This window comes from Crocodylus porosus, unplaced genomic scaffold, assembly GCF_001723895.1.
Source record: "Crocodylus porosus isolate Cpor-Errol unplaced genomic scaffold, CroPor_comp1, whole genome shotgun sequence".
NCBI lineage: Eukaryota > Metazoa > Chordata > Crocodylia > Crocodylidae > Crocodylus > Crocodylus porosus.
In genome coordinates this window covers 42,333,591-42,355,274 of record NW_017728909.1, presented here as the reverse complement: position 1 = coordinate 42,355,274, position 21,684 = coordinate 42,333,591, and the positions used below count along the sequence as shown (strand labels likewise).

Below are 21,684 nucleotides of genomic sequence, written 5' to 3'. Positions count from 1 at the left end.
GCCTAAGGATGTGAGTTTTGATATATCCTTTTCAGCAGCCACAGTCCTAGTTGGTAGATTTTACTGTAAAATTCATTTGACAAAATGTGATGGGTGCACAGTACAGTTCAGTGGGATTTTGTGTCTTGCACCCCATAAAGAAGAATGTAAATGAGGTAAGGGCTCCTAATGTTTGGTATAATGAGAAAACAAACAGCTCTTACCCAGTAGTAAACTGTCTAAAAAGAGGGTTAGTACCAGAAACTCTGCTGGGATAATTGTTACTAGGTAATTTTCAGGTGCTGAGGACTACCTTGTGTCTTGTCTGTCAGTCAGCAGTGCCAGTACAACACCCCCCAGATATCCACATTTTATAATATACAATATGGCTACTAATTGTTCATCCCTTCATTGCACTTTCTAATAATCTTTTGAAAATGGAGCAAATGCTAAGATTGTTTGTTTAAATTTCTCATTACACTTTCTAGTGCAATAATAAACAGAAATGAGATCATTTTAATTTTAACTAAAAAATTTTATTAACAATGTAAAATGTCTAGTATATTACAGTCTGAGCTAATTCTAGCATGCCCTATAAGAGTGAACATTTAGTTGATGTGCAGACATGCTTCAACTGCTAATGGAAACAAAATATGGTAATCTGCTTTACATTTGAGGATAATAGTATATTTTATTACACCATCTTTTTAACTGAATTACTCCTTTCTTCCAAAAGTTGAAATAGACACCACTGGCTTAAAAGTAATATAATTACTTCTATGCATTGTACAGTATGTAGATACAATGATTACTCTGTATTTACAAGTTCTGAATATTTCTCATACATGGTTTTGTGTATTATAAATTAAGATATATTTGACTATGTAGTTCTTGGATAAATTGAGAGAGTGGAAGACTAAATATGAATGAGAGCACAAAAAGCAATAGGAGAGCTTGTGCATGTTCTATTATATATTGTTTTAATATTTTAGAACATTAACACTTTGCTGTTTTAAATAGCTTTCTAAGTGTAAAGATTGTTAGAATATGATCAAATATTTTAATGTGATACTAATAACTTATAGTCCTAGACTTGTACTGTAAACAAAACTTTGTGGTTGCACAGTAAAAAAAAAAAAAGTAACCATAATTCTTGTTTTGTCACTGTATGATTTAAAGCATGCATGTAAATGTCATTTAAAAAAATTATTTAAAAACGTTTGAAATATGATATATCTGTTCCCCATTGGTTCTTGTCTGCAACACCACATTGTAAAACTTTTTGTGAAAAGGGGAGAGACAAAGTAACAGAGCAGTGTAGAAAACATACTTGATAATCAAGAGCAGTCAAGATTTATTCTTTCAAAGGTCAAATAATATTGGCTTAATCAAAGTTATCTTTTTCTTGGCATTTCTGTGTTGAATCTTTTAGCTTGAAACAAGGCAGCATAGTCCAAAGAATCTTCGTTTCCGTCTTCTCACTAATGGGTAAGGAGTCAGGTTTAGGAGGCTGCTATCATCTGCAATGAAACATACATGCTTTAATATAATTATTTTAAATTGAAAATAATCTCTTTCCTTCCAATATTTGAGTAGCATCTAGGACACCCAGTAATGGATCCCATTGTGTAAGGCAATGTACGAACCAAGAGCAAAGAAACATTTTCCCCACTGAACTGACAATCTTAACACTGCTAAATTCAATCCTTTGTGTAAAATGCATGTCCCTACACTATGAAATATATAGCTGTCTTGCATTTATTTTATTCCAACTATTTCATTTAATTTTCTTTTATACAATTGGAGCCTTAGAATTTTAATTATGCAGCCATAACTATAGCTTCATGACCATGTGTCCATGCTGCATACAGTATTTCAGAACATCCAGGGCGTGTCAATGAGACACTTACTGCATAGTAGACTAATTAGCTCTGCAGTAAACATCCATGTACACGCACAGAATTATTAGGCTGGAAGAGACTAATAGATGCAGCAGGATAGGACTTGTAAATACAAGTACTATACTACTGCAGCGTTATTTACTGCTCAGCAATGCACATGTAGATGCTGATCCAACAGTAAACTGCTCCTGGTCAGTCCAGGCAGCAAGGGGCAACACTCTTGCCTGCTGCCTAGACACCTGACTCAACAGCTGCAGGAATCTCGTGGTTCAGCCAGCTCCTCTGCCGCTTGATGCAGCCACCAGTTAATAATTACCTGGCCTGATTTCCCCACCCCCTCCCCTGGCTTGTGCCCCCTGCCAGCCTGAGGCTGCCCCCAGACCACACTACCACTGCCAACCAGAGCCAACCCAGGGCTGGCACACAGGCAGCAGCGGCCAGAGCCTGAATGAGGAAGGGCACCAAAGTGTGCCGGCTCCCTTAAGGGCAGGAACTAGCTGGCTAGAGAGCCTGAGGAGCTAGACAGAGCTCCACAGCTTCACGTTGCTGTGGCAGCAGATTAATGGGGGAATTAGCATGCACCTGCACCCGGTCAGATGACTGGAAGAAATCAGGGCTCTGGGTACATATAAGCCCCAGGGCTGAGGTCAGCAGGGATTAGTTCTCTGGCAAGTTGCCAGGGAAAGTGCACCCGTCTGGCCTCATGGAGGCGCTCTTTTGCTGCTTTGGAGTGTGCAACCAGTGCCGGCCACAGGGTGTGTTCCAGCGGCCTTGATGTTGGGTCATGTTCACTCCGAAGGAGGCCCCGATACTCACCTGCTACAACTTGGTCTTTTCCTTCAGTGTTGGGGCCCCTTCTCATTGCTCTGTGTGGACTGGGCACTGCCCTTAGTGTGCATTCTTGGGGCTCCACCTCCCCTGCACTGCGGACTTGCGCCAACCCTCAGGACAGCCAGCTGTTGGAACACTGGCTCACCCTTCTGATGTCTTTGCCTGCCTCCTCTTCTCATCGCTCATCACCCACTTCTTGCAGTGTGAGCCGCACACAGGACCCGTCCTGGCCAAACTGATCTTCCCTCACTATGCTGTCACCTGCTATGCCATCCTGGCTCCACCTGGCCTGTGGAGGCTGCCCTTGGCCCCGTCACCCTGATTTGTGGCCCTGAGAAACTCAAAACAATTTAAGAAGAAAGAAAGAAAGAAAAAGGAACAGTTGGGGTACGGGGCTTCAGCCCGCCCCATTCACAAGTCCGGCTTCTGTGGCTCCAAGGTCCCTCGACGCCGTCCTCTTTAGTCTGGCCAAGCTGCTGGGCCGGCGTGGTGCCTCATTCAATAAATCCCGGACCCCTCTGTCAGGTCCCTGCCAGTATACTTCCCAAGTTGCCAACACCACCTGTGTGCAGCCCGGGGAGCAGCCTCATCTTCTGTCTCTGGTGGTGATGCTGCCCGTTTCTCCATTTCCCTGCTACCAGCTTTTAAATCAGCTGGGCAGTGATTCTTAATGACGGCATCAGCTGGCGCCATTCCTAGCCAGCAATAAAAACAGCTGATGAACCATGTGGGTGTTTTGTCTTGGTAGGGCTTGTCCACCTCCATTTTTCCTACAAAAGGAAGCCCTGCTGTCAGGGCTTTTCTTTTTCTTCCCTAGGTGGGTCAATCCTGCCTTGAGTTCTGTCACAGGAGGGTGCTCTGAGGCATCCACCTGTCTCTCCCTGGGACACAACCCCCTCTCAAAATGCCTTGGGGAGATTCGAGTCTTTGGCCCAGAGTCCCACCTCGTATCCCTCACTGCTTTGATGCCTGGTTTACTGTATCCGGTGGTCTGTCTTCAGTCTTGTACCTGGATGAGAAATCTGCCATGGTGTTATTTTTTCTGGGCGATGTAGTATTTGGAATTTGAAAGGCTGCAGGGCTAGGGCCCACCTGGTTATTTGGGTGTTATCAATTTTGGCTCTGCTTAATCACTGCAGGGGTATGTGATCTGTTATAAGCTTGAACTCCCTCCCCATCAGATAGTAATGGAAGTGCTCCATGGCCCATCAGATCTGCTAAACATTCCTGCTCTATTGTAGCATACCATATCTCTGCAGGGAGCAGCTTAAGACTTGCATATGTCATGGGTCTTTCAATTCCAGCATCTTCTTGAGTCAGAATGGCTCTGTAACAGGGACCCCTAGCCCTGTTACTAGAAGGCAGGTTAGCCCCTTTAAGACCAGAACTTTCTTGCCACAGCATGCTGGTAAGGTGGGGGTTAAAATCTGAGCCTGGCCAGCTAGTCAGGTGACTGGAAGGGGGCAGGCCGGAACTATAAAAATCCTTGTCTGGGTGGCAGTAGGGGCCAGCAGCCAAAGGGGAAGGAGTGCGTCTAAGAGCTCCACAGAGAGGCTTGGTGAGCGGTCCAACGGCTGCGGGAGGGGAACTACTGAGGACTCTCAGAAAAGCAGCAGCAGCTCAGGAGAAGGACCATAGCAGACAGTGGGGAGCAGAAGCACAAACCCCTGAGAAAATGTAAGCTGGCATGCTGCCTCTTTAATTATATTTTTGGTGGTGTTTATAGCCCATGGACACACTATTTATAATTTCTGATATATTAACAACTAGTGGTTTGGGTGAGGCTATTGGGGAAGGAGGAGGCCTCATGTGGGGGGCCCACTACAGCCTGGGGACACCAGCACTAGAGAGGGAACAGTATTTGGGGTGCACAGGCCCCAGTGCCATAGAGGGAGCAGTATTCAGGGTGCACAGGCCCCGGCACCAGAGGATGCAGTCATAAAAGGCCAAAGTGGCTTGGTGCACCTGGGGTGCAGCTGTGTGTTTTGGACAGGAATGGTGGAGGTAAGGGCTGCTGCCTGGTTTTAAACTTGCAGCCCCCTGGCTGTGGGGCTGGTGGACAGGCCTCTGGGACAGAGAGTCTGGGCTCCAGATTAGGGGGAAAAAAGGAGGGCCACGAGCCCTAAGACCAAGAAGCTAGAGCCTTGAAGTCAAACCTTATCTGGTGGGTTTAGGCGGGTAGGCCTAGCTAGAGAAAGACAGGGTCAAGGCCTGGGGTGGCAAAGAACTCCAACATACAAAATAAAATAGGCAATCTCCCGCTTACAAGAACATCTGTATAGTATTTCCATCAAGACGTGGCAGGAGAGTAGAAAGCGGGACACGACAAATCTAAAGGGGACTTCACGGGTGCCCCTCATAAGTCACGGATAACAGGCAAAAGATGGCGCTGGGGAGAGTGACCTGTTACAGGCCCCTATGGCTGTCCTTGAAGTGTTCATCTGTAAGATAAAAGGTTTGTGAAAATCGTGTGTGTGTATTACAGCATCTTCACATAACACCTTCTTTAGGAGCTCAAAATTAAGCCTCATTTCTGCAATCCATTTTATGGCCCTATCCTTCACCCTTTCAGGGCTTCTGTGAGCAGTGCCACCAGTTCTGAGGAACAGGGCAGGAACCACCACTAATAACTGGTCAACCCAAGGAAGGACTGTAGTTGTCTGTTGTTTTGGGGCATCATAAAGTTGTGAATGGTTGTGAATGGTTTCTACTTTGTCTGCCAATAGCCTGATGGTACCTCATTCTACTAGGAAGCTCAGGTACTTTGTCTTTCTCTGGGCTAGCATGCACTCCCATGGGTTCATTGTCATCCCTGCTTGTCGTAGTTCCAAGAGTACAGCTCATAGTGCTGTCCTGTGTTGGGCCCATGTCTGGGTGAATACGATTATATCGTCAATATAGGCTGCAGCATAGCTGGTGTGTGACGGCAGGATCTGATTCATTAAGCGTTGAAACATTGCTGCCGCCCCATGGAGTCCAAAAGGCATCCAGATGAACTCATAGAGGACCCATGGGGTCCTGAAGGCTGTTTTTGCTCTGTCCCTTTTGGCTAAGGGTATCTGTCAGTACCCCTTAGCTAAATCGAGCATCATGATATAGTGCGTGTTCCCTATATATTCTACCAGCTCGGCTATGTGAGACATCAGGAAGGTATCTGTCCCGGGACCTGAAGAAGCCGGGAAGACCTACCTGAAAGGCGGGACGAGAGGGACATCAGACGCCGGCTGGCGGATTTAAAAATGGCGTCCGCCGCTCCGGAGGCAGCGGATGGTGAGGGGAATGAACGGCTGTCCAAGCTGTCTCCGACACTAGCCCAGTGGGATGGACGGCAAAGAGCCATTGTGCCAGGGAGGACGGTGGCACAGAGAGAAGGAACGACGACGGGATCACTGGTGGGTAGACCCCTAGGTGCCAGATCAGGTGAGCTGTGAAACATTGAGACCACCCAGTATGATTCAGAGCACCACGAAGTAAGTGCCGAGGCGGTGGGTGCGGGAATCGCTGAAGAGGGATGAGAGACCGAAGGATCACCTGGTGGGAGAGAGAGATCGGGGCGGGATCGCCGCTGAGAATAGAGGACGTCGAGTAAAGGATAAGGGGTGCAGCACTAAATATCCAGGAGGCATTACTCCCCGGCATGATCATAGGGTGCTGGTGGTGGGTCAGCGAGGTAGTCGGCACAGAAGAACCCCTTAGAGGAAGCATGTAGATCAGGGTGTATAGGGTGACGGTTTGGTGGTAGTATCTATTGCAGTAGGGTTTAGGCATCAATACAGGTGGATGTCGGGCCCTTCACATCAGGGCAGGAATGACCCAAGGGTTTTGGGGTAAATCCCAAAGACAAAGCCCGCTAGAAAAGTCTGCAGGATCATCGCAAAGCAGGCATGGGGAAGTGGAGGCCACAGGTGGTGTGAGGCTGAGGTGTAGAGGTGGCAGGAGCCCCATGTGTAACTGACGAGGCAGACCCGGGCCACTGAGGGACCCGTGAACTAGCCCCGCCCCACTAGTGTAACAGCAAGTTGTGGCAGGCAAGAAGCGGGGTCGGCGACGTGGGAAGACAAACGACCACGGTAACACCCATGCCCAGTGAAGAGGGTGGTCACCGACAAGGAGAGCCAGACTCCAAGTAGTGATACTCGAAGGCCTGTCGGGGACAGTGTCAAAGACTGCAGTTTTGTTTAGGCGATGGCAGTCCACAATCAGAGGGATCCGTCTGGTTTTGGGACAGGGACCAGGGGTCTCTGCCATGGGCTTCTCGGCGGTCATATCACTCCCTGCTCTAACATTTTCTTAACCTCCTCACAGATCTCCCCAAGGAGGTGGTGGGGCATGGGCCACCACCTCTCCTGCACTATTGCTTCTGGTGGGGTGTTTATTGTGTGGCACATTCCCCAGGCCATCCTGGTTCTTCATGAAAGATATCTCAAAAGTTATGCACTATTGTTTTCATTTCAGCCTTCTGAAGGGCTGACAGTTCCTCACTTATCTGGACTTAGTCTTCTGGTCAGGCCTTTGGCTTGTCTCTTGCTAATCCCTGTGGTCCTAGGTCTTCCGTTTCGCCCTCCGTAAATGTGGTCCACTCTTCAGGCTTGCACCAGTCTCGCAGGAGTTATATGTGGTAGATCTGTGTTTCCTGTTGATACCCTGGCCTATGGACGTCATAATCCACTGGGCCAACCCTGCAGATCACCTCAAAGGGGCCTTGCCATTGTGTTAGGAACTTACTCATGGATGTTGCTAGGAGTACCAGAACCCTCTGACCAGGCCTGAACTCGCTTTCCTTTGTGTGCGTATGATACTGGGCCTTCTGACACCATTGTGCTTCCTGGAGAGTATCTCTGGCTAAGTTCTGTGCCATCTGTATGCAGTGTTGGAATTCCCACTGGTAGGTGTCTGGGGTCCTTGCACTACCCACTTCCTGCTCCCAGCCTTCGTGTAGTACCTGTTGCAGACCTCAGGGCTGGTGGCCTAAGACGAGCTCAAACGGTGAGTACTTTGACTCCTGTGAGGTGTCTTGGATAGCAAACAATATTAAAGGGAGCAGTAAGTCCCCCTTCCAGGGATCACCCTGTATGCACCGTCACAACATCTGCTTTATAGTACCATTGAGGTGCTCCACGAGACTGTTGGTCTGTGGATGGTACACGGATGTCTTTTAAGTGTTTCATCCGCAGCGCATGGCATATGACCTGTAATACCCCCAACATAAAATTCCACCCTTGGTCGGTCAAGATCTCCTTGGGTATTTCCACCCATGCAATCCATTTTATCAACTCCTCAGAGATTCGTGGTACCGTCACCACCCAGAGTGGGATTGCCTCTGGGTAATGAGTAGTATAATTAACAAACACCAGTATATACGGGTGTCCTGCACTTCTCCAGGGTAGGGGCCCCATCACATCCATTGCTATCTATGAGAATGGTACACTGATAATGGGTAAGGGCTGGGGCGGGGCTTGAGCTGGGCATTCCTCCCGCATCCTCTGGCATTCTGGGCATACCGCACACTGGCAGGCAATGTCTTCCCCCAGTCCCTTCCAAAAAAAACAGTGGGCCACCCTGGCTATAGTTTTGTCCTATCCCAGGTGCCCTCCAGTGGGGTTCATGTGGGCCAACCACCATACTAGCTGACAGAACTGGGTGGGCACTACCAACTGGGCTTCCTCCTACCCCACCTGGCAGCCTCTCTGGACCTGGTAAAGCAACTGGTCCCTTATCTCATACTGCAATGCTCTGGCAGTGGTCTCCAGCTGGTCACTCCTTGTTTTGAGGACATGAGCCTGGATTGTTCAGAGTTCCTCATTTTCTTCTTATGCTTCCCTAAACTGCAGGCCACTGACCGCGTCACACAGGTCCACCTCCTCTGTGTCTTTGGCTGACTCCCCACTGTCTTCAAGCTCCCCGAGCCACACATTGTGATCTCTGAGCTGTTGATGTCTGGTCTCAGTGTCCTGCACCCTTTCTAGGACATCATAAATCAAGGTCCAATCACACCCCAGCAACATATCACATACCAGGTGTGGGGCCACTCCAACTAACAGATCCCCTTGATGTTCCATGACTCAAAGTTGGATCCACCAGCGTTTGACCCTTTCCATCTCACCATGGAAGCAGGCCATCCTCATTGGCGCTGCTCTGCTACCTGTTTGGAGTGGGATAAGATCAGCCTGTACTAATGACTGGGCATACCCTGAGTCCAGCGTGGCCTTGATGGGATGGTGCTCCATCCACACTCTCCTGATGGGATGGCTCCATATGGCGCTGTCTCCCTCGGAGGCAAACCTGCAGTCCATCAGCTCACTGATGTCCATTTCCTTTTGTCTTTCTGTCTGCCCTTTTGGGGAACTGTTGGGCCTCCAGAGTTCTGTGGGGCTGCTTGGGCGTTCCTGTGAAAAGTGCTCTGTTCTCCCACACCGGAAGCAGACCATCTCCCTTGGTCTGCTCCTAATAGGGTTTTTAGCCTCTTCTCAGCCTTGCAAGGGTGAGTGCTCCCTGGGCTCAGCACCGGTTTCTCCGAGGTGTACACCATCTTGGATGCCATGGAAGCTTCTGCTAATCTTAAGGCCTCTTCACATTTGGCTGGCGAGTGCTGGCGGGCCCATTGTTGGGTGTGTTCATCTAAGTCATTCTGGAATTGTTCCAGGAGTATTTGGTCAGCCAGTGCGTCTTCGTCGTAGGTGGCTGGGCTCACCCACTTATTCAGAACTCGAAGCAATTGCATCAGGATCTGGGGCTGTTTCTCCTCAGGGGCCTTCTTGGCCCAGAACTGCTTCTGGTAGTACTCTGGGTTGATCTTGAGCCTATATAAAATGGCAGCCTTAACCCGTTCATAATTCCTAGCTTTGTCTTGGGCTAGGGCCTGGTATGCTGCCTGTGCTTTACCTATGATGAGTGCCCCCAGATGGCTGGCCCAATACCCTTTATCCAATCCAGTCATAAGAGCGTGCCACTTGAATGCTTCGATGTATGCTTCTGAGTCATTGTCCTGGGTCATTTTGGGCATGTTGAAAGCAGACAGACTGTGGCACGGCCAATCTTATTGCTGGTCCATTATCTGTTGCTTTGTGTCTATTACTTGGGTAAGAACCTGCAGGTTCTGGCTGAGGACATCAGGAGGGGCCATTCCTGCTGGCTGCATAGTGACATTGTTGACTTCTGGCAGGGCCCTTTGAAGGTTCCCAGCCAATGCACAACTTTGCACCTGTCTGGCCTTGTGGAGGCATGCTCTTGCCGCTTTGGAGTGTGCACCTGGCACCAGATGCATGGTGTGTTCCAGCAGCCTTGATGTTGGGTCATGTTCACCCCAAAGGAGGCCCCAGTACTCACCTGCCATGATTTTTTTTCCTTCAGTGTTGGGGCTCCTTCTTGTTGCTCCTTGTGGACCAGGCACTGCCCTTAGTGGGCGTTCTTGGGGCTCCACCTCCCCTACACCCCAGACATGCGCCAACCCTCAGGAAGGCCAGCTGTTGGACTGTTGGCTTGCCCTTCTGATGTCTTCACCTGCCTCTTTCTCCTTGCTCATCACTTGGCCTCTTTCAGTGCAAGCTGCCGATGGGACCTCGGACCATCCTGGTCAAAATGCCGGGCCTTCCCTTGTTATGCTGTCACCTGCTGTGCCATCCTGGCTCTTTCTGGCCTGTGGAGGCTGCCCTTGGCCCCTTCTCCCTCCTTCGGGGCCCTGAGAAACGCAAAACAATTTAAGAAGAAAGAAAGAAAAAGGAACAGTTGCAGTACGGGGCTTCAGCCTGCCCCCCTCACGGGTCTGGCATCTATGGCTCCAAGGTACCTCAACGCCATCCTCTTTAGTCCAGCCACCCTGCCAGACCAGCATGGTGCCTCATTCAATAAATCCTGGATGCCTCTGTCGGGTCCCTGCCAGTATACTTCCTGAACTGCTGACACTGCCCGTGTGCAGCCCGGGGAGCAGCCTTCTGCCTCCAGTGGTGATGCTGTCCTTTCCTCCATTTCCCTGCCACCAGCTTTTAAATCAGCTGGGCAGTGATTCTTAATGACATCATCAGTGGGTGCTGTTCCCATCTGGCAATAGAAGTGGTTGATGGGCAGTTCATCTTGGCATGGCAGTGAAAGTTTTAGGGCACATTTATGCAATGCAATATGGGTCTAATGCTGATAGAGGTCCCTAGACACTACTAGGTGCATCTACATAAGATGCTATGGTGCAGTAGCATTGCAGGGCACTAACTGTGATGTAATGCTACTGTGCTGTAGCGTCAGAAAAAAATGTGGCAACAGTACTGAGCAGTAATGCTGGGTTACTACACAGTCATTTAGTATCTGCATAAGTGACAAATCTGCAGTCTGCTGCTCATGCAGACATGGTCACTGTAACATAAAATAAGAGCCTAGAGATGCATGACATACCTGATGTCCTTTTAGTAACAGTTTACTTTAGTTAACTAATTTCAGGAGGTAGAGACTCTCTTGCTGTTACCTTAATTACAAATCACAGTATCACCCAAAACAATCTCAACTGAATTTCAAATTACTAATTAGAAAATCAACTAAATTGCCAGATTCCTGCTATAATTCTCTAAATGTGATATTTCAGTTTTCTGATACTTAGTATATTTGGATAATTTATAATTTGTTTTTTACTTCATAAGGGCTAGTGTTTATATCTATTAAAATCAGATAAAAATACACAAAATCTGTCTCATTGTTGGCCTCAGAGCTATGGGAAAAAAACCCAACTACAGTAGTAAATGCATGCTAAATATGAACAAAATTCCATCTGATCTTAGAAAAAAGAATGCTACATCTAGAAATCTGGTTTCAAGAGTGATCTTAGATTGTCATCTCTCAAACTGACAAGTAATGGGGACTGAAGCCACAAAGATATAAGCACCTAAGTTAAAAATACAGATACTTGCAATCCATGCTTAGTTACTGCTTAACTCTGGAAACCTCCATACTTAACATCTAAATTCCATATTTCTTGACTTTCTGAGTCACTTAAAGGTGTTTTTTTTCTGAGTGCACCAAGTAGTGCTTCAGTATTGACAGTGTTAAACAATTCAGGCCTAAACTCTGTTGGGATTTACCATATCTATCACATTTGAGGGCTCTATCAGAAGCTCTGTCTTAGCACATCTCTGCACAAAATGTGGTGGCAGCCATTGCCTTCCTTTACAGGGTTGAAGGGAATGCTGGTAGTGCCCTAACTTTCTGTATCACAGCTCAGTGGTTAGACTCTCAGCCAGGATGTGGGTGACCTGGATCTAATTCCCTCTGTTTGAAGAAATTCCTACCTCTTCCTGAACTGTATAAGGATCCTAGGACACCAGCTCAGGGGTGGGTCTTCCATTAAGGGAACCGGGTGCAATGCTCAATATACTGGCATGCACGTGCCTCTGGATCTGGGAAGGGCAAGGTGTAAAGCGGCTGTTCAAGGTATTCCTGGTAGGTGTTTCAAATGGCCAGGGCTGCTTGGGTCTCAAAGGGGAGGGAGAGGAAGAGACTGGGTGCGGTGGATTGCTTTTGAATTTGAGTGGGGGGAATTTGCTTTGTACCTTAATTTGGTTCTACTTCTATAATTTTTTTGTGTTGTAATGTAAGCCGCCGAGTCCTTTTTTTTTGAAAAGTCGGCATGTAAATCTAATCAGTAAATACATAATAAATAACCTTAAGCTATCTTCTCCATCTCCTTCCAAATATTTTGCAACCCCCTTCCCTAAAGCTTTAGGAGTATGGTGTATGCGTTTCTCGTACTCTGCTTTGAGGGCTGTACCACTAAACTGTTAGCTACTTGGGATCAAGTCCCAATATAACTTTTGTATGCTTCACCTTTTGTCAGTGTACACGGCATTATTCAGCATTATGGAAATACTAATATGTGTTATGAGGAATAAACTTTTTCCATCATACTCTTAACCACAATGAAACCAAGTTTCCTTTTAATGCAAAATAATACTTTGTTCCTATACATGTATGACAGTGCATCTGTGCAGGATCCAGCCATACTTTATTTTGATGGGAAAACAAATTATGGTCAAAGCTGCTAGCTTCAGGGCACATATACCTGAATAGGGCAGTTGCCTCACTAACCTTGAGCTACAAGTGTTCCATTGATTATGCATGTGCCTGTGGAGTAGAAAATCTTACTATGCAGCTGGAGCCAGTAGGGTATATACCTTCACTTTTGTCATAGGGACTAGGCACAATTAGTTGGGTGTCTTGCCACATCCTCCCCCTCATACAGATCAATTTAGTAGAAGTATAAAAGCTCTAAATTTTTAAAGTACAGTAGTTTTAACTTAGTGTGAAATCACAGCCCTACTGAAGTTTGAGAAAGCTCCCACTGAATTCATTATAGCCATGAATTCTCCCAGAACATTTTTTTAGAACATCTGCAAGAAAACACTCTTGATTCTCTGATTATAAGCTAGGCTCAAACTCTTATATAACTTAATTTACATCACAGGTCAGAAAAACACCACTCACCTTGATTTTTCAATGGTAAAGGCATAGTCTCCCTGAGTTTACTTAAAAGGTTTTTCATTTCTCTTACATCTCTGTGGAAACAAAACATAAAACTGACAGATCAAACTTTTGGAGACTTTAAATATAAGCAACTTATTTTGTCTTTGTTGTGGTAGTACATTATGCTGACACACTAAATGATAATAGTCAAAAGTGAGGGTAAAGACCTTTGAATCTAATAGGCAAGTATTTGGTTCAAATATAAGTGTTAGTCAAACTCTTTATTTTTGCTTCAGAAGGAATATACCCTTGCAAAGAAAACACCAAAGTAGGTTTAATAAAGGAGAAACTGTTGAGCTGATTTGATTGTAATTGGTAGTTTTCTGTTTCAAATTTAGCCTGAGATGATGTTATAATTACCATTTATGGCTCTTGAATGGTCTTTAGGAAACAAATTGGTGGGTTCAGGCCAACTCCTAGAGGAGAAATGTACAATAAACATCACAACTGGCACTTGTCAGAACCAATGTAGGCTGTATCATCCTCTTGTAAGGTGTATAAGGCGTGTTGCCTATATTTTGTCCTTGTACAGTGCCAGGCACATGATCTATGCTTAAAAAAGTAACATGCATGTGCAATCTCTTCGGATTGATTGAGTTTTACAGCAGTTCCATTTCTATGGAAGAGGAAAACATTTCAGCCAGCAGGACTGTCAGTTCGGCCACTCAGAAGTCAAAGGGGAGAAATTAAATACCCTTTGTTATAATAATAAGTTTTCCCTCTCCCAAAGCAGGTTATAAAACGGAGGTGGTTGTTTCCAGAAAAGCTGAAGGTGAAAAATAAACTCAATTTTGGGCTTGGTGCTGCATGTTATGTGTAGACCAGCACTTCTGCACTAGGACTTCATGGTTCTTAGACTGAAAGAGGTAGCTGTTTCTTTTATTCAGGTTTCTTCAGCCATTCAGCAACTCAAAAGAACAGAATTTGGCTTTATCCAAAAAACACAGTAGCCTTTATGCTTGCCGTAGTAACTACTGCAAAGGTTTGAAAATTAATCTCTTGTGCTAAGGGAGTAGGCCTGGTGTCGTGGGAGACTCCATCCTAAGGGTGACCGAGGGGGCAATCTGCTGCCCTGACCCCTTAGCCCAGGAAGTCTGCTGCTTCCCAGGGGCCCGCATCTGGGACATTGAGGAGAAGATCCCTAAACTCCTCCAGCCCACAGACCGCTATTCCATGCTCCTCATCCATGTGGGCACCAATGACATGGCTTGGAGTGCTCCTAGCTGGGTCATGAGGCGCTTCAGGGATTTGGGTGTGGGGCTAAAGGGTCTGGGGCACAGGTGGTGTTTTCTTCGATCCTCCCAGTCTCGGGCTATGGGCTGAGGAGGGAGAGGAAGATCCATATAGTCAACCAAAGACTGCAGTGCTGGTGTCATCGGGAAGGCTTTGGCTTCCATGACAACAGTCTGCTCTTTAGAGAGAGAGACAGTGAGCTGTTGGGAAGGGACGGCCACCACCTCTGTTGGGGAAGGGGCTCTTTTCAGCTAGACTGCCTGAACTGCTCCACCGGGCTTTAAACTAAGCCACCGGGGGATGAGGGGACTACTGCCGTGGGTGGTCCACCGAATGGCCCTTGCAAAGCCAGCAGGCCAAGGCACATAAGGGATCCCACCCAAGCTCCAGCCATGGAACAAAATGTAGGCAAGGCAAGAGCCCCTAAGGGGACACTTGCGTGTCTATACACACACAAGCCAGGAGCCTGGGGAATAAACAGGAGGAACATGTTCTCCTCCTAAATGCAAATAACTATGATGTCATTGGGATAACAGAGACCTGGTGGGACTCCGCCCATGACTGGACCATGGGTATAGATGGCTATACCCTGTATAGAAGGGATCGAGTAGACAAAAGGGGTGGGGGCGTAGCTCTCAATATCAAGGAAAGATGCACATCCCTGCAAGTTGACATTTGCACCCATGGTGGATGACTTGAGACCCTCTGGGTTAAAATCCGTGGGGAACACGGCGCAGGGGATACTATGGTGGGGGTCTACTACAGACCCCCTACCCAGAGTCAAGACCTCAACCAGGAGTTCACCAAGGAATTGGCTGAGGCCACACAATCCCTGTGTATGGTTGTCATGGGAGACTTTAACTACCCAGATATCTCATGGGAGGAGCGCTCGGCCAAATCCGAGCATTCGCAAAACTTTTTCTCATGTGTGGACGACCTCTATCTGACGCAGGAAGTCTACGGGCTGACAAGAGGTAAAGCACTGCTTGACCTCGTACTGGCAACCAGGGATGACCTAATGGGCAACCTAACAATCGAAGGAAAGCTGGGTGACAGTGATCATGAACTGATCACCTTTAACATCTGCCGTAAAGCTGGCAAGTCAGTCAGTTGTACAGAAGTCCTCGACTTCAAGAAAGCTGACTTTGACAAGCTAAGGAGGTTTGTCAGAGAGGTCCTAAAAGGCCACAACCCCATGGAGAGGGGAGTTCAGCAATCCTGGATGTGCAAGCAAAGTCCATCCCATCTCAGAGGAAAGGCAGCAGGAGGGCACAGCAGCTCCCTTGGCTCTGCAGGGAACTGGTGGACCTCCTGCGTCTTAAAAGAAGGATCTATAAAGGATGGTGGACTGGAACCACTACCAAGGAAGAATACTCTGTATTAGTCCGGACTTGCAGAGAGCAAATCAGGAAAGCCAAGGCTGCAACGTAATTCCAGCTAGCTACAAATATCAAGGAAAATAAAAAGTCCTTTTTTATATATGTGGGGAGCTGGAGGAAAAGCAAGGGCAATATTGGACCCCTGCTAAACCAGATGGGGCAACTGACAACTGACACCCAGGAAAAAGCAAACTTGCTAAATAGGTACTTTGCATCAGTTTTCTATCAGCCCCATGGGACGGCCCTGCCCACTATGGGTCAGGGAGGCCTGGGGGAAGGAGATTCCTTGCCCTCCATCAAAGTTGACCTTGTGAACACCTCGACAGGCTGGATACCTTCAAGTCAGCTGGCCCTGATGGGCTACACCCAAGGGTACTTGGGGAGCTGGCAAGCATCATAGCTCAGCCCCTGGCACGGATCTTTGAGAGTTCTTGGTGCTCTGGTGAAGTGCCTGATGATTGGAAGAGGGTCAACGTCATGCCTATCTTCAAGAAAGGGAGGAAAGTAGATCTGGCAAACTACGGGCCCATCAGCCTGACCTCTATTCTGGGGAAAGTCTTGGAAAAGATTATCAAGGAGGCCATCCTTAACAGACTAGCTGAAGGCAATATCTTGAGGGATACGCAGCATGGGTTTGTTGCAGGTAGGTCTTGCTTGACAAATCTCATTTCCTTTTATGAGCAGGTGACTTATCACCTAGACAAAGGGGAAGAGATCAACGTCATTATACCTCAACTTTAAAAAAAGCCTTCGATCTGGTATCCCACAATCACCTCTTGGTTAAATTGGCTAACTGCGGCCTTGACGTCACCACAATCCACTGGCTGGTGAACTGGCTCAGCGGAAGGACCCAGACGGTGGTGGTCAACAGGAGCCAATCATCTTGTTGTGCTGTGACCAGTGGGGTACCACAAGGCTCTGTCCTAGGGCCTATACTATTTAAAATCTACATCAATGATGTGGACATTGGCGTCAGAAGCGGACTGGCCAAGTTCGCCAATGACACCAAACTCTGGGTTAAAGCATCCACACCTGAGGACAGAAAGGTGATCCAGGTGGATCTGGACAGACTCATGAAATGGGCGGACGAGAACCTGATGGTGTTCAACACCAAAAAATGCAAGGTTCTCCACCTTGGGAGGAAAAACCTGCACCATGCATATAGGCTTGGTAGTGCTACGCTGGTTAGCTCTACAGATGAAAGGAACTTGGGGGTCATCATTGACCACAAGATGAACATGAGCCTTCAGTGTGATGCTGCAGCTAGTAAGTGAGCAAAATGCTTGCTTGCATCCACAGATGCTTCTCAAGCAGATCCTGGGACGTCATTCTCCTGTTGTACTCGGCCTTGGTGAGGCCACAGCTGGAGTACTGCGTCCAGTTTTGGGCTCTGCAATTCAAAAAGGATGTGGAGAAGCTTGAGAGGATGCAGAGGAGAGCCACGTGCATGATCAGAGGTCAGGAAAACAGACCTAACGAGAGGTTGAGAGCAATGGGGCTATTCAGCCTGGAAAAGCACAGGCTCAGGGGTGATTTGGTGGCCACCTATAAGCTTATCAGGGGTGCTCATCAGAATCTGGGGGAATGACTGTTCACCAGAGCACCCCAGGGGTTGACAAGATCGAATGGTCACAAAGTCCACTGTGACCGGTTCAGGCTGGACATAAGAAAGAACTTCTTCACTGTCCGAGCCCCCAAGGTTTGGAACAGACAGCCACCTGAGGCGATTCAAGCACCTACTTTGAATACCTTCAAAACACATTTGGATGCTTATATTGCTGGGATCCTATGATCCCTGCTGACTTCCTGCCCCTGGGGCAGGGGGCTGGACTCGATGATATTCCGGGGTCCCTTCCAGCCCAAATGTCTATGAAATCTATCATTTCCTTTCTACTGATTTTGATAAGAGCCTTAGAAATGTGCTCCTGTGCCTCAACAGGTACAACATGAACAGAGTTTATATCAGATATTATTTTTATTCTACACATTTATAATTATTGGCAAGCACAATTCATGTTGATCAGGTATCTTCATTACCTGATATTTGATGCAAAAATGGAGACCAAACTGGAGACTAAACTAGGACCCTGGTTCAGACCAGACGGACTCAGTCCCTGTATCTCTTCTGGAGGCAGGTTTTGTTTCCTCAATGTTTTGAAAGCAGCCCCCACTGGTACTCAGCTAGATCAAATATTTCACTACTGGCCCATTACTGCACCTGTGCATTAGTTGTTATTATAATTTATATTAGGTGCTAAAGAAAAGCTAACTGCCTTTTAATTCACTGATAACTTTTACAATAACAATGTTGACTGTCTGTGCAAAGGACTGAATAAAGTATCAGACAAATTGCAGTATTAAGAACAAATGCTACACATACCTTTCAGCATTTTCAATATCTGTGGAAACCTGCCATGAATGTTGTTGAATATCTATTGGTGACGATGATGTGTCCTCTAAAATAGGTACTTCTGAACTTTCCTCCATTTTACTGTCTACAATCTTGGTGGCACAAGGCTCTTTTCCTTTAAAATGTTAAGACAAAGCAAAATATATCCCTGTTACTGAAAACAATTTATACAAATTATATTTTGACCTGGAGAGATGTGAAATGTATACTGAGCATGAACAGAGGGAGTGAAGAGGAGAGTTGTGCTTCACAGCCACATGAGTAAGGTCAAATGGCTAAGCATATTGCTAGCCTAAGGAAGGGTACCTTGTGCCCAAAAGCTTGTTTAAATCTCTCCCAACTATGCAGTTGGTCCGATAAAAGACACTGCCCACCAAAATCCTTCCCATAAGCATCTTGCTGAACATTTTATGCAAAGGTCCCATTTGAAACCTAGTAATAAAGTGCAATATCTCAATTATGGGCCAAAGATGAAATGGAGCAAAATTAAATGGTGGCCAAGTATGTACAATAACAATGACTTAAAATGCTCTGGCATCCATGAACATCACAATGTGTGTTTCCTAGTCTTTATTACTTTCTGTTGTGGTGAAGAATTAGACAAAATATGGCTTTGTGTACTTGAGAAGTTTACTAGCACGACATACTTGCCAATATTCATAACAGATTTCAAATTACATAAATTATTGTACTTACAACTCACTACTGTACAAAAAAAAAAAAGCTATGTTGGAGCTGAGTGGATTCCAGGATGCTCCCCAAATCCTAGATGTTAATAGGTATGGGTGATCATATGTCCTGGTTTGGCTGGAACAGTCCTGGATTCTGTAAAGCATATGCAGGTGGGGTGGCGTCTGCTCCAGTCCACCCACCTTTCTGCCACACAGCATCAATGGTTCCTGCCTGCCTACCTGCCTGGCACGCCATACCACTTCACCTCCCTGCTGGACTCTGGCCCTGGACTTTTGACCAACTGGCCAGCCCTGGCTTATGAAATCCAGGACTGTACCAGCCTAACTGGGACATATGGTTACCCCTACGTATAGGGGGTAGAGAAGGAAAGGTGGGGCTTGGTGTAGGTGGTGACTGCAAGGGATGTAAAGGATGGTGGGATTAGCTGGTGTCTTGGTAAGGCTGTTCTTCGGCATTTCTTGTCTCTAGTGCTGAGTGCAGCCTATCACCAAACACTATTATGGGATGCATTCCTTTAGTGTTATCATTTGAATAAGAATTTTGAAGCAGGACTGCTTTCCAAACATCTTTCTAAGACCTTAAGGTTCCTGTTTCTGACCTGAGTCATTTGAATCTGTCAACTTGCCAGTGAATAAATAACTCTTATTAAGCATGACATTACAAAAAGAAATAAATCAATATTAAAAGAAAACCTGGGGTCTACTTAGGAATTGGTAGAAAATATTTTTTTCTATTTCACAAAATTTTTAGATATTTTAAAAAATGCCCTTGTTCTGCATCAGGACAAACCCAAGACCACCAACGTTCTGAGAACCAGACCCACCAGTCAATAAGAAATTCTGAACAAGCTCTGGTCTGAATGTTCAGCTAATCTTAAATTTAGCAAGACATTGCCTAGTTAGATATTAGCTGAGTAATTACAGGATAGAAGAAATTACTTGTTTCCATCATCCAGCATTTCAGGTCATTCCTCCTCCTACCTCCTCCCCTCTTTCAGTCAAACCTCCCACTGTCTTTCTGTGCATTATAATCATGTATTATTTTAAATTACTCCCAATTGTCCATTCCTGTTTATCCCACTGTCTTATCAGGATCTCAATGCTAGACTTCTAACTGTCTGAGGCTCTTAGCTACTTTCTGCTCTTCCCAGAGTACTGAGGTTTACAGGCTCATAATACAATAGACAATTATCACATAACTATGCTTATCACTTCCCTGTCAAAATGATTGTTTTGGTATGCTATTCAATTTTTCAGTTACTAGAGAAATGCAAACTATTATTGTTATCATTTGGTGTTAGTTAATTTGTACCATTATTTTAAAAGTGTTTTGGTTTTAAACAAGGATTCTTTTTCCTTTACGGACGACAGGAATTCAGAGTCTGCACCAATCTTTTTTCTGCACAAAGGCAATCTCACATGGTTTTGGAAGAACAAGCGGTTAGAGCTCTTTTCAGCTGAAAGGAGCTTTTCACTAGTAATTTTGTTGAATCCTAACCCATTCATGAAGCAATCCTTGAAATTCAGAATGTCTGCTGAAAAATAACTTGAAAAATAAATGGGGGTCTCTTAATAATAAAGGCTCTGCTTGAAGACTGTCAACAACTTAGGTTTACGACTTCCTACTATATGTTATATAATCTGTGCAGGCCCATATTTTGGAGGGAGGATATGTTCTGTACATATACTTTTATCCTTAATAGAAAGACAAGACAGACCTGATCCAACTCTTAGAAGTCAGTGGAAAGCCTCCCATTGACTTTAGTTGGTGCCTAGTCAGACCAATAGATTTTCAGAGGTCATTGCTCCTGGTTGTTGGGCTAGAATACTGGCTATAGCAATTCAAAAACAAGAAAAAAAGAAAGAGGCTTGGACAAGAGTCCTACAGAAGGCAAATTGCACTGTGGCAGACATAACCAACCTAGAAACTCTGCGGAAAGTTACTACAAACTCTCAGTTGATAATTCAGAGTGGCTGTGAGGAGATTCTGCCTTTCTTCATTCCTATCACAGGTTTGCTCCCTAGTGGGTACTTCTACATTTGCAAATAATCTGGGAGCAGTTTACTTTCAAGTGAACTCTCCCAGGCATGTATCTACACATGCAGGGATGCGGAAGCTGCTCTTAGCAGCCAACTGCTCCCCACTGTCTGCAGCCCTGCACTGGGCCCCTGCTGCCACGAGGGAGCTGGAGGCTCTGGCTGCAGCTGCCTGTGGCCAGCAGCCATCTGCAAAAGGCAGCCCTATGCACTGCTCCCTGCCAAGCCCCTTTTCTGGCTGGGAGCAGCAAGCAGAGTGTGGTGGCAACACATGGTGGCTCTGTTGTTGCAGCCTCTTCCTGCTGCACCAAGGCTGCTCCATCCCCCAGCCCTGGCAGGGACATCGCATGACTTGGGCTCTTGCGCTCTTGCTTGCCATACTGCTGGCCCTGCTGGCCTGCTGTGGCAACTCCACTGCTCACTGCACCCACCTGGCTAGCCTCACTGTGCTCCCCTCTGTAGTCCGCTCAGATGGCTGCCCATGGACCCCTGCCCCACCATGCACCCCCAGCACCACATTCACTGTGGACGGTTCTCAGGAAAGCACTTTATTTCCATCCACATGTTAGAAATATTATCGAAAATGCATTATCAATAGTGTTGTTAAAACAACGCAGCTGCTAGCTCTCATCAATAGTGTTGTCAGAACAGCACGGCTGCCAGCTCTCCCTGTCTCCCCGGTGTAAGAAGGAGGGGGTTGGAGGGGAGGACACTAAGGGCTC

General features: G+C 46.5%; 1 protein-coding gene across 2 annotated transcripts in view; it reads right to left on the bottom strand.

The window, feature by feature from the left end:
- Nucleotides 1-493: 493 nt before the first annotated feature.
- RGS7BP (regulator of G-protein signaling 7 binding protein) overlaps nucleotides 494-21,684 on the bottom strand; it is a 97,662-nt gene continuing 76,471 nt past the window's right edge. Inside the window, exons 4-6 of one of the 2 annotated variants that reach the window (XM_019532135.1) lie at nucleotides 18,204-18,348; nucleotides 13,173-13,243; nucleotides 494-1,499 (exon numbers count right to left, since the gene is read on the bottom strand). In XM_019532135.1, coding sequence (XP_019387680.1) covers nucleotides 1,408-1,499; nucleotides 13,173-13,243; nucleotides 18,204-18,348 — 308 coding nt within the window. In that variant the 3' untranslated portion in view covers nucleotides 494-1,407. Of the gene's footprint in view, nucleotides 1,500-5,005; nucleotides 5,153-13,172; nucleotides 13,244-18,203; nucleotides 18,349-21,684 lie in introns of those variants that run through there. The other variant, XM_019532136.1, reaches the window with a different exon arrangement.